This window comes from Bombina bombina, chromosome 1 (genome assembly GCF_027579735.1).
Source record: "Bombina bombina isolate aBomBom1 chromosome 1, aBomBom1.pri, whole genome shotgun sequence".
In the NCBI taxonomy this organism is placed as follows: domain Eukaryota; kingdom Metazoa; phylum Chordata; class Amphibia; order Anura; family Bombinatoridae; genus Bombina; species Bombina bombina.
The window spans coordinates 1,021,496,279-1,021,509,861 of record NC_069499.1 but is presented as its reverse complement, the minus strand read 5'-3'; the positions used below and the strand labels follow the sequence as shown (position 1 = coordinate 1,021,509,861).

The 13,583-nt window shown below is 39.0% G+C and overlaps 1 protein-coding gene and 1 long non-coding RNA gene across 4 annotated transcripts in view; one reads left to right on the top strand and one right to left on the bottom strand.

Annotated features, from left to right (window-relative positions):
- The window catches only part of DLGAP4 (DLG associated protein 4), a 271,853-nt gene that overhangs the window by 27,642 nt on the left and 230,628 nt on the right, over window positions 1-13,583 (bottom strand). For all 3 annotated transcript variants that reach the window (XM_053716125.1, XM_053716226.1, XM_053716172.1), the window contains one exon: window positions 10,569-10,921. In XM_053716125.1, coding sequence (XP_053572100.1) covers window positions 10,569-10,921 — 353 coding nt within the window. The remainder of the gene's footprint in view (window positions 1-10,568; window positions 10,922-13,583) is intronic.
- Window positions 1-13,583, top strand: part of LOC128662499 (uncharacterized) — a 56,947-nt gene that overhangs the window by 7,577 nt on the left and 35,787 nt on the right. The window lies entirely within an intron of this gene.

Sequence of the window (13,583 nt, the reverse complement as noted above, 5' to 3'; positions counted from 1 at the left end):
CTCCAAATAAGCCAAATGTTTGGGGAAGTTTGGCTATTGAATAACAACTGCAGGATTTTGAAGGGCCATTAGAGCAAGTAACTTTAACACTAGCAATCCTTAAAAAGTATGTGCTTAACCCACACAGAGGGATTAAACACATAGTAGAAGTACTGCTCAGGACCAGCAGGGAAACTGACACCGATCCAATCAACAGCACTTTTTACCCACTGACTAGTACTGCTGATTTTTCAACTATAATGACCCTTTCATTTGTTTTATAAAAAATTTAGACTTGGCTGAACAGTCCTGTAATTATAATGTACTTACTGTCTCTTCAAGACTGTGATGAAACCTCTGCCAGATGATTATTCCCTAAAAGTATGTAAGATTCATGAACAAGTCTAAATTCTCTACAGTAGTAGCAGAAGATTGTGTTTTGTAGAAATATAGCAGCTAAGACAACCTTGGTTACTGAAACTTGTTAATACTGTGAACAATAAAGTTGATCTTGTACACTTAGCCAAACTGGAGGAATGGACAGTCTATATGCCATTTGTAGGCTGATGGTTGTTATGAGCCAACCAGTCAGATCTAATTCAGACTTGCTGATAGCACTCCAGAATAAAGAGTGTCATAAAACTTAAAGGGATATGAAACCAAACATTTTCTTCTGTGATTCAGACAGAGCATACATTTAAAAAAAAAAAAATAAAAAAAAAAAAATTCAAATTTGCTTCTATTATCAAATTTGTTTTGCACTCATGGTATTATTTGTTGAAGAGATATCCAATATCTAGGTAGGTGTCTGGAACACTATATGGTAGGAAACAGTGGTTGGGTATGGAAGAGTAACATATTTAGTACTCTAAGTCTTAGAACTGCAAATTTATATAAATGGAAAAATGTTTTGTGCAGAATGTCTCATGAATATGTGAAATCATATGCTTAGTAATTGTAAGAACAACTGTATGCATTCATTGCACAGTTCCATATACAGTATGTGGTTGCAGCAACTTACATGTTAGCAAATTATTGGAACGTATGATCAAATAGCATAATAAGTGATCCATGTATAGTCAGAGTAGGACATTTTTAGTACAGTTTTTCTTTAATAGATGCCATTTGGTAAACCTAAATTCTGTATTTCTTTTACATCATGATTTGACAAATCCCAGGAGCCAGGATGCCATGGCGCTTAAAAATTATACTAATGGCCAAAAACTATTTTGAATTATGCAATATTATACCATTTTTCAATGTCTCCCTGTTTTACTGTAATCTTTAGCAAAAGTGAAAACACCAACAAATAGCTAAATATGAATGGAGATGAATGACATTGAGGATAGAACCCATCACTTGTTAACAACAAATTATGATCAATTTTAGTGCTGCCACGTGACAAAAACAATAAATAAATAAGTAGGACTCAGATTTCTCTTACCTAAATAAGGATAGAAGTGTAGCAGTGAGTGCTATGGATATCATCACACACTGTAGATGTGCAAGGCCTAATGAAGCATACTAACATAAGGGGAGTAAACTAACAGACAATTGACACAGGGTTTGAACATGGGGACTAATGGAGCAGTAAAAGTACCAACATGAGGGGGAAAATGTTATGCAGTATATATCAGTTTGCTTTCTTAAAGGTTGAAGATTAGAATGGGGATAAGAGAAAGGTTGTATATGTTCCCTTTAAAAAAAAAAAGAGAGAGAGAGAATTGCACAATGTGAGAATGTTTATCCATGGCATCTGGAGAAGGCACTCCAAATAGTGTGTTACACTACCATCTAGTGAGACTTGACAAGTCTGGTACTCTGGTATAGACACATATTCACATCTTTATTATACATCACTGGTGTGTCCATCATCATACAGTACAGAATTCTCATTATCAATGCACACAAATGTTCTTGGAATTATACATGATCAGCATATAAATGCACAGCATTATTATTATTATACAGAGCAGTGTTCAAATTATTGATGCACAAATGTTTTATGCAACACACTATGTTAACCATCATAGTATTAGACAGCAACATGTCTTTTATTAGACTGTACATTTTTATATAACATCATAAACATGCAGAGTTATAAACCTCAACTACGCAGTCAACCCTATTGGTGCAACTTGTAACTTTAGAAACAAATACCAGCATGCTACATAGTCTGTGAACATCAGTATATACTATAAAATATTTAATAGTGCAATGCAGCTGCATATAATCTACAAATGTGACATCACAAGCTAATCATAGGACAGATTTAGCATTAATGGCGTACTATAGCAAGAGATATATACCCAGCTGTTATGGAATAAAATACATAAAATGTATATATTAAGATATAATATACCAATATATTATCTACAACTGCAATTCAAATTTCTGTTCAGTTTCATCGGTTTTATTTTGGATTTACTTTTCGTATACATTTTTTTGTAATATAAACATGATATTTGTATTACTTTTATGACATACATTATACGCATATTACTTTATTACATCTTTCCCAACACTAGAATTATTTTTAATCAGGCACCAACGGCAAGGAAGCAGGCTCTCAACAGCTTAGGGGCTCTTAGCAGTCCCAGAATTCTCTGAGAGAAACCAGATGAATAGAGAATGTATGGAAAAAGTCTAAGAATAATGTGCAGATGTATTTTTTAGTTTAAAGGAACAGTATACACCATAGTCACCTTAAAGTCTAGGCACTCTGCTGAATAGCATTGACAGTCTATTGAATCCAACTAGTAAACCTTTTGTGATTGGATGCCAGTAAACCTTTTGTGATTGGATGCAGCCTAGACCGTGATGTCATCAGTGGGCTGAGCTTGGCAGCCATTTCAAAGTGGCCAGAAACAATATTCATTTTAAAAATAACTTTTTTTTTTACCATTCCTGCTGCATAATATAAAAAAGGTGCAGGAGGATATTTGCAGCTTAATCTAAGGTAACACTTTAAGGTGACTAAGGTTTAGACAGTCCCTTTATTTATATTAGTTGTTAATTATTGAAGAAAAGTGTGTAAAGCTTTAGTCTCCATAAAGTAATGGGCACCGCCATATTGTTACCCTAAGCATGTTCTCTTTATCTTACCTCCTTTGCTGAGTTTTGCCCTTTTATTGAAAAGGTATTAGAGTAAAAATCCCACATTGTTTAATTTCCCTTAAAGGGATGTAAAACAGTAAATACATATTAGACATAATGTTGAATACAAAGCAAAGATTAGCCTTAGAATAAAATGCAGATTTATTTTTACAATTATATTAGTTTAAATATCGAAAATATAAAAATTAAAGGTTTAATTTCCATAAAGTAATGGGTGCCGTCATGTTTGAACTCGTTTTCTAGTAATCTCTGTTTGTTTAAAGAAAAAGCTGTCTGGAATCACTTTTAGATTATCCTATGTTCCACACAGTCTTGTTTGGACAGTCTCTTTCATTGCCCGTTTTACATCTGTCCCTTGTTGTGTTCAGCAGGGGAATCAGATAAGGGGCAACTTAAGTACAAACATGACAACACACATTACCTTTATAGAAACTCAATGAAATTTAGAAAAGCAACAGCTTTCAGAGTTAAATTACAGGAAATGGGGACAAAATCAATAATAAAAAGTATAATGCAAAGCTTTTAACTACACATAATTAAACATGTTATATTACAATCTCATACAGTTCAATATTCTTAATAGTGAACAAGGAAGAAAATACCCCTCCTCTATTAAACAAGGAATGAAAATGTGACAAGATTTTAGGATCACCATACTTAAAGTGACATGGCAGTGATTAGGATATTTAGATTTAATGCACTGAATAGAATGAATTAAAGTGATGGTAAACTTTAGCTAATCAAATGCCGTATATGTAATCTTTGCCATTAAAAAAGTTTGTGTGTATCTTTTTTTTTTTTTTTTTAAATCTATCCATGAAAAGCATTAAATCCGTGCCTATAATAATGTTTCTATTACAATGTTATGCAGGCCCACTGGGATGAACTTTATTTTTCATGACAATTACAATGAACATCAATCAGTGTGTGTGTCATATGACACTCTAAGTCCAGCCCTTTGAGAACCCTTAGGAAGCCTATGTAGAGAGTGGGTGGGACTGCTCTTTATGTCACAGCTAATCCAAAAGAGAAAATTAAGGGGGTGGAGAAAGAGACTATACCAAGTAGGATAATGAATGTTTTATTCTAAAATATTTATAAATTAAAAAAAAAAAAATGCAGTTTTGCTTGTACACTAATATAATTTTTCATTGCAACATTCTTTAAGTCTGAAATTTACCATCACTTTAAACTAACAATTGTGTTTCTAAATTTTTATGTATTTTTGAGATAAAATACATTTGTTAAATATATAATTTAGGACCCTGAGGACACACATTGTAACCATTTTTTGCACAATAAAATGTATACGTTTCTCCAACATAGGTGTGTCCGGTCCACGGCGTCATCCTTACTTGTGGGATATTCTCTTCCCCAACAGGAAATGGCAAAGAGCCCAGCAAAGCTGGTCACATGATCCCTCCTAGGCTCCGCCTACCCCAGTCATTCTCTTTGCCGTTGTACAGGCAACATCTCCACGGAGATGGCTTAGAGTTTTTTAGTGTTTAACTGTAGTTTTTCATTATTCAATCAAGAGTTTGTTATTTTCAAATAGTGCTGGTACGTACTATTTACTCAGAAACAGAAAAGAGATGAAGAATTCTGTTTGTATGAGGAAAATGATTTTAGCAACCGTAACTAAAATCCATGGCTGTTCCACACAGGACTGTTGAGAGCAATTAACTTCAGTTGGGGGAACAGTGTGCAGTCTCTTACTGCTTGAGGTATGACACATTCTAACAAGACGATGTAATGCTGGAAGCTGTCATTTTCCCTATGGGATCCGGTAAGCCATGTTTATTACGATTGTAAATAAGGGCTTCACAAGGGCTTATTTAAACTGTAGACTTTTTCTGGGCTAAATCGATTGATTATTAACACATATTTAGCCTTGAGGAATCATTTTATATGGGTATTTTGATATAATAATATCGGCAGGCACTGTTTTAGACACCTTATTCTTTAGGGGCTTTCCCAAAGCATAGGCAGAGTCTCATTTTCGCGCCGGTGTTGCGCACTTGTTTTTGAGAGGCATGGCATGCAGTCGCATGTGAGAGGAGCTCTGATACTTATAAAAGACTTCTGAAGGCGTCATTTGGTATCGTATTCCCCTTTGGGTTTGGTTGGGTCTCAGCAAAGCAGATACCAGGGACTGTAAAGGGGTTTAAAGCTTAAAACGGCTCCGGTTCCGTTATTTTAAGGGTTAAAGCTTCCAAAATTGGTGTGCAATATTTTCAAAGCTTTAAGACGCTGTGGTGAAAATTTGGTGAATTTTGAACAATTCCTTCATGTTTTTTCGCAATTGCAGTAATAAAGTGTGTTCAGTTTAAAATTTAAAGTGACAGTAACGGTTTTATTTTAAAACGTTTTTTGTACTTTCTGTTCAAGTTTATGCCTGTTTAACATGTCTGAACTACCAGATAGACTGTGTTCTGAATGTGGGGAAGCCAGAATTCCTATTCATTTAAATAAATGTGATTTATGTGATAATGACAATGATGCCCAAGATGATTCCTCAAGTGAGGGGAGTAAGCATGGTACTGCATCATTCCCTCCTTCGTCTACACGAGTCTTGCCCACTCAGGAGGCCCCTAGTACATCTAGCGCGCCAATACTCCTTACTATGCAACAATTAACGGCTGTAATGGATAATTCTGTCAAAAACATTTTAGCCAAAATGAACCCTTGTCAGCGTAAGCGTGGCTGCTCTGTTTTAGTTACTGAAGAGCATGACGACGCTGATATTAATATCTCTGAAGGGCCCCTAACCCAATCTGAGGGGGCCAGGGAGGTTTTGTCTGAGGGAGAAATTATTGATTTAGGGAACATTTCTCAGCAGGCTGAATCTGATGTGATTACATTTAAATTTAAATTGGAACATCTCCGCATTTTGCTTAAGGAGGTATTATCCACTCTGGATGATTGTGAAAATTTAGTCATCCCAGAGAAACTATGTAAAATGGACAAGTTCCTAGAGGTGCCGGGGCTCCCAGAAGCTTTTCCTATACCCAAGCGGGTGGCGGACATTGTTAATAAAGAATGGGAAAGGCCCGGTATTCCTTTCGTCCCTCCCCCCATATTTAAAAAATTGTTTCCTATGGTCGACCCCAGAAAGGACTTATGGCAGTCAGTCCCCAAGGTCGAGGGAGCGGTTTCTACTTTAATTAAACGCACCACTATTCCCATAGAGGATAGTTGTGCTTTCAAAGATCCTATGGATAAAAAATTAGAAGGTTTGCTTAAAAAGATGTTTGTTCAGCAGGGTTACCTTCTACAACCCATTTCATGCATTGTCCCTGTCACTACTGCCGCATATTTCTGGTTTGATGAACTGCTTAAGGTGCTCGATAGTGACTCTCCTCCTTATGAGGAGATTATGGACAGAATCAATGCTCTCAAATTGGCTAATTCTTTCACTCTAGACGCCTCTTTGCAATTGGCTAAGTTAGCGGCTAAGAACTCTGGGTTTGCTATTGTGGCGCGCAGAGCGCTTTGGTTGAAATCTTGGTCGGCTGATGCGTCTTCCAAGAACAAGCTACTAAACATTCCTTTCAAGGGGAAAACGTTGTTTGGTCCTGACTTGAAAGAGATTATCTCTGATATCACTGGGGGTAAGGGCCACGCCCTTCCTCAGGATCGGCCTTTCAAGGCAAAAAATAGACCTAATTTTCGTCCCTTTCGTAAAAACGGACCAGCCCAAGGTGCTACGTCCTCTAAGCAAGAGGGTAATACTTCTCAGGCCAAGCCAGCTTGGAGACCAATGCAAGGCTGGAACAAGGGAAAGCAGGCCAAGAAACCTGCCACTGCTACCAAGACAGCATGAAATATTGGCCCCCGTTCCGGGACCGGATCTGGTGGGGGGCAGACTCTCTCTCTTCGCTCAGGCTTGGGCAAGAGATGTTCTGGATCCTTGGGCGCTAGAAATAGTCTCCCAGGGTTATCTTCTGGAATTCAAGGGACTTCCCCCAAGGGGGAGGTTCCACAGGTCGCAGTTGTCTTCAGACCACATAAAAAGACAGGCGTTCTTACATTGTGTAGAAGACCTGTTAAAAATGGGAGTGATTCATCCTGTTCCATTAAGAGAACAGGGGATGGGGTTCTACTCCAATCTGTTCATAGTTCCCAAAAAAGAGGGAACGTTCAGACCAATCCTAGAGCTCAAGATCTTAAACAAATTTCTCAAGGTCCCATCGTTCAAGATGGAAACCATTCGAACTATCCTTCCTTCCATCCAGGAAGGTCAATTCATGACCACGGTGGATTTAAAGGATGCGTATCTACATATTCCTATCCACAAGGAACATCATCGGTTCCTAAGGTTTGCATTCCTGGACAAACATTACCAGTTCGTGGCGCTTCCTTTCGGATTAGCCACTGCTCCAAGGATTTTCACAAAGGTACTAGGGTCCCTTCTAGCGGTGCTAAGACCAAGGGGCATTGCAGTAGTACCTTACCTGGACGACATTCTGATTCAAGCGTCGTCCCTTCCTCAAGCAAAGGCTCACACGGACATTGTCCTGGCCTTTCTCAGATCTCACGGCTGGAAAGTGAACGTGGAAAAGAGTTCTCTATCCCCGTCAACAAGGGTTCCCTTCTTGGGAACAATTATAGACTCCTTAGAAATGAGGATCTTTCTAACAGAGGCCAGAAAAACAAAGCTTCTGGACTCTTGTCGGATACTTCATTCCGTTCCTCTTCCTTCCATAGCTCAGTGCATGGAAGTGATCGGGTTGATGGTGGCGGCGATGGACATAGTTCCTTTTGCGCGCATTCATCTAAGACCATTACAACTGTGCATGCTCAGTCAGTGGAATGGGGACTATACAGACTTGTCTCCGAAAATACAAGTAAATCAGAAGACCAGAGACTCACTCCGTTGGTGGCTGTCCCTGGACAATCTGTCTCAAGGGATGATGTTCCACAGACCAGAGTGGGTCATTGTCACGACCGACGCCAGTCTGATAGGCTGGGGCGCGGTCTGGGGATCCCTGAAAGCTCAGGGTCTTTGGTCTCGGGAAGAATCTCTTCTACCGATAAATATTCTGGAACTGAGAGCGATATTCAATGCTCTCCAGGCCTGGCCCCAGCTTGCGAGGACCAGGTTCATACGGTTTCAATCAGACAACATGACGACTGTTGCGTACATCAACCATCAGGGGGGAACAAGGAGTTCCCTAGCGATGGAAGAAGTAACCAAAATAATTCTTTGGGCGGAGTCTCACTCCTGCCACCTGTCTGCTATCCACATCCCAGGAGTGGAAAATTGGGAAGCGGATTTTCTGAGTCGGCAGACATTGCATCCGGGGGAGTGGGAACTCCATCCGGAAATCTTTGCCCAAGTCACTCACCTGTGGGGCATTCCAGACATGGATCTGATGGCCTCTCGTCAGAACTTCAAAGTTCCTTGCTACGGGGCCAGATCCAGGGATCCCAAGGCGGCTCTAGTGGATGCACTAGTAGCACCTTGGACCTTCAAACTAGCTTATGTGTTCCCGCCATTTCCTCTCATCCCCAGGCTGATAGCCAGGATCAAGCAGGAGAGGGCGTCGGTGATCTTGATAGCTCCTGCGTGGCCACGCAGGACTTGGTATGCAGATCTGGTGAATATGTCATCGGCTCCACCTTGGAAGCTACCTTTGAGACGAGACCTTCTTGTTCAGGGTCCGTTCGAACATCCGAATCTGGTTTCACTCCAGCTGACTGCTTGGAGATTGAACGCTTGATTTTATCGAAGCGAGGATTCTCAGATTCTGTTATCGATACTCTTGTTCAGGCCAGAAAGCCTGTGACTAGAAAGATTTACCACAAAATTTGGAAAAAATATATCTGTTGGTGTGAATCTAAAGGATTCCCTTGGGACAAGGTTAAGATTCCTAGGATTCTATCCTTCCTTCAAGAAGGATTGGAAAAAGGATTATCTGCAAGTTCCCTGAAGGGACAGATTTCTGCCTTGTCGGTATTACTTCACAAAAAGCTGGCAGCTGTGCCAGATGTTCAAGCCTTTGTTCAGGCTCTGGTTAGAATCAAGCCTGTTTACAAACCTTTGACTCCTCCTTGGAGTCTCAATTTAGTTCTTTCAGTTCTTCAGGGGGTTCCGTTTGAACCCTTACATTCCGTTGATATTAAGTTATTATCTTGGAAAGTTTTGTTTTTAGTTGCGATTTCTTCTGCTAGAAGAGTCTCAGAATTATCTGCTCTGCAGTGTTCTCCTCCTTATCTGGTGTTCCATGCAGATAAGGTGGTTTTACGTACTAAACCTGGTTTTCTTCCAAAAGTTGTTTCTAACAAAAACATTAACCAGGAGATTATCGTACCTTCTCTGTGTCCAAAACCAGTTTCAAAGAAGGAACGTTTGTTGCACAATTTGGATGTTGTTCGCGCTCTAAAATTCTATTTAGATGCTACAAAGGATTTTAGACAAACATCTTCCTTGTTTGTTGTTTATTCAGGTAAAAGGAGAGGTCAAAAAGCAACTTCTACCTCTCTCTCTTTTTGGATTAAAAGCATCATCAGATTGGCTTACGAGACTGCCGGAAGGCAGCCTCCCGAAAGAATCACAGCTCATTCCACTAGGGCTGTGGCTTCCACATGGGCCTTCAAGAACGAGGCTTCTGTTGATCAGATATGTAGGGCAGCGACTTGGTCTTCACTGCACACTTTTACCAAATTTTACAAGTTTGATACTTTTGCTTCTTCTGAGGCTATTTTTGGGAGAAAGGTTTTGCAAGCCGTGGTGCCTTCCATTTAGGTGACCTGATTTGCTCCCTCCCTTCATCCGTGTCCTAAAGCTTTGGTATTGGTTCCCACAAGTAAGGATGACGCCGTGGACCGGACACACCTATGTTGGAGAAAACAGAATTTATGTTTACCTGATAAATTTCTTTCTCCAACGGTGTGTCCGGTCCACGGCCCGCCCTGGTTTTTTTAATCAGGTCTGATATTTTATTTTCTTTAACTACAGTCACCACGGTACCATATGGTTTCTCCTATGCAAATATTCCTCCTTAACGTCGGTCGAATGACTGGGGTAGGCGGAGCCTAGGAGGGATCATGTGACCAGCTTTGCTGGGCTCTTTGCCATTTCCTGTTGGGGAAGAGAATATCCCACAAGTAAGGATGACGCCGTGGACCGGACACACCGTTGGAGAAAGAAATTTATCAGGTAAACATAAATTCTGTTTTTTTTAAAAAATAAATAAAAAAAAAACTTTTATGTACAGAGACCGTAAAATAAAGACTTTTATTTTTATAGTGACCTTTCCCTTTTAAACGTTTCACAATGAATGAACCGCATCACTAACCAATGAGGAGTAGGGGAGATGGAAAGATTCATTTAAAAATAATCAAGCCTGATACAAGATCTAAATAATCATTATGATAATAAAGCCCAATTTGTTCCTTCATGGAGAAATTCTACTTCATGAAAAAGCATGATGTGGTTCCTGAGAATAAGAATCAGTTGCAGCCCTTACCTGAATACCAATGGATGACAGCTTGCGTTTGGGGAGGGGGTCTGGGGGACGGGGCTCTTCTTTGTTGATCTTCACTGCTGCATTCTTGGGGGGCACCTCAGGGGGAGTCTGTCTGATAGGGGTGGGGGGCTCAATGCGGGTTACACTAGGGGCACGTGTGCTTTCCAGGCTCTCAGTGGAGGTGCTGAGCCCTGATTGGCTGTTGGCCTCACTCTGGCCCTCCTGTGCATCCAAGTATGAGTCCTGGGCAGATTCAGTACTACTCTGTACAGTCACAGAAATAAAGGGCTTGGAGGTGGTGCGTGGGGGCACAGGTGGAGGAGTCTTCTTATAGCCCACCAGGCATGAGGAGCCTGAGAGATGCAGAGAAGAAGACAACTTAGTGCATATATTATATTTTGCTTGCTGCCTACAGTTGGTGCTACTGTGCTCAATAAAATTGAAGTTTGCAATCTAATACTACTACCCTATTCATCATATTAAAAATAAATAAATTGTATAAGTAAAATATATACATACACATTAAACTGTTCATTTAAATCAGAAATAAAAGCTAAGTGATGTTCACTGAGGTTCATATAAAAAGTAAGGCTGTGATAGATTCAAATCCTGCTGTGTGCATCCCTTCACTTACAGTGTTTTGCTCTATAAAAGGACAAGTGCAACACAGTATAGCAATAGAATAAAATTAGCCATACAGGCAGCTGGAAGGAATGCTTGCCTAGAAAATAAATCATAAGAGTACAAGAAGGCAAAAGAAAACAGGAGCAAGAACACAGCGAGATGGGAAGGACACAGATTTGAATTCCTGCCATTACTGACTGGAATTCCACCACAACCCATAACACATAGCAAACTGCATGCATAGAATACCACACACTGCAGAATATTCTACTAACACATGCACAGAGCAGACACACACAGCATACCACATGCTGCATAAAACTTGTATATAGACACACGCTTGTGCAGACACTTGCAGGGATTAAACTGGCTCTGCATCCTGATAGCTGCCTTGATGTCTGACCTACATTTCCTGCTCCTGTCATCTTGTTCTTCTCTTGCAGCTCAAGGAAAAAGTGCAGCCTAGCTACACAGCTGAAACATACAACACGAACACAACAGTTACACTGACAAATGAAGGCCCACAGCTTCTACACAAGACATTTTTTTTTTTAATTTAGAGGTCAAGTAGGGGGCATAGCTATGCAACAGCCTTCAAATTGAAGTATTATATATATATATATATATATATATATATATATATATATATATACACACACAGTTGCCATGTTCTCACTTCGGACATTTGCCCAAATGCCCGGGTGCTTACTCCCAATCCAATAATGTAGAAAAAGTAGGTAACGAGGGCACTCTCAGGAACTTTAAAACCAATATTTTATTCAACTTGGATACAAATTCTTTACATGAAAATGGTCGATGTTTCGGCTTTTTACTCAAGCCTTTTTCAAGATATCATTATATACATTGAAATCTCAGTAAGTTTGGCTTCAGCTTGTCAAACAATGAATCTCCATGACTGCCTGGAGGTTCATTGTTTGGCATGCTGAAGCCAAACTTACTGAAATTTCAATGTATCTAATTATGATATACACACACACTGTTTATATCCGAATTCGAATGTTAGAACGAATGTTATTGTAGAAATTCGATTTACATAATAGAATGTTGATAAGAACGAATATTCTTAAAAATTCGATTTTCAAATGTTATTTACAGTTTTCGAACGTCACATTCGAATTTGAATGTTACATTTGAATATCACATTCAAATTTGAATATTACATTTATAAAACACAATTGTAGACTAGAAACACTATTTTGAATGTCATATTCAAATTGAATATCACATTCGAATCGAATGTCACATTCGAATATTACATTTATAAAACACAGTATTAGCATTCGAATATTACATATTACACTATATATTAGCAATATGTAGCACAGTATTAGCATTCGAATATAACATATTACACTACATATTAGCAATATGTAGCATTCGAATATTACATTCATTAAACACAGTTGTAGACTAGAAATACTATTTCAAATTTGAATGTCACATTCGAATTCGAATGTCACATTCGAATTCGAATATTACATTTCGAAATTGAGTGAATACATAGCTAAACATTCTATTATTCAAACGAATATTTTCGAATTTTATTGAAAAATTCGAAAAACGAAAATGTTATATAAACATTCGAAATTCGATTTGAACGAACGAATGTATCAAAATTCATTTTAAATTTTGAATTTCTCCAACATAGGTGTGTCCGGTCCACGGCGTCATCCTTACTTGTGGGATATTCTCTTCCCCAACAGGAAATGGCAAAGAGCCCAGCAAAGCTGGTCACATGATCCCTCCTAGGCTCCGCCTACCCCAGTCATTCTCTTTGCCGTTGTACAGGCAACATCTCCACGGAGATGGCTTAGAGTTTTTTAGTGTTTAACTGTAGTTTTTATTATTCAATCAAGAGTTTGTTATTTTAAAATAGTGCTGGTATGTACTATTTACTCTGAAACAGAAAAGAGATGAAGATTTCTGTTTGTAAGAGGAAAATGATTTTAGCAACCGTTACTAAAATCGATGGCTGTTCCACACAGGACTGTTGAGAGGAATTAACTTCAGTTGAGGGAACAGTGAGCAGAATTTGGCTGCTTGAGGTATGACACATTCTAACAAGACGATGTAATGCTGGAAGCTGTCATTTTCCCTATGGGATCCGGTAAGCCATTTTTATTACAGACAGTAAATAAGGGCTTCACAAGGGCTTTTTAAGACTGTAGACATTTTCTGGGCTAAATCGATTCATATATAAACATATTTAGCCTTGAGGAATCATTTTAATCTGGGTATTTTGTAAAATAATATCAGCAGGCACTGTTTTGGACACCTTATTCTCTAGGGGCTTTCCCTAATCATAGGCAGAGTCTCATTTTCGCGCCGGTATTGCGCACTTGTTTTTGAGAAGCATGACATGCAGTCGCA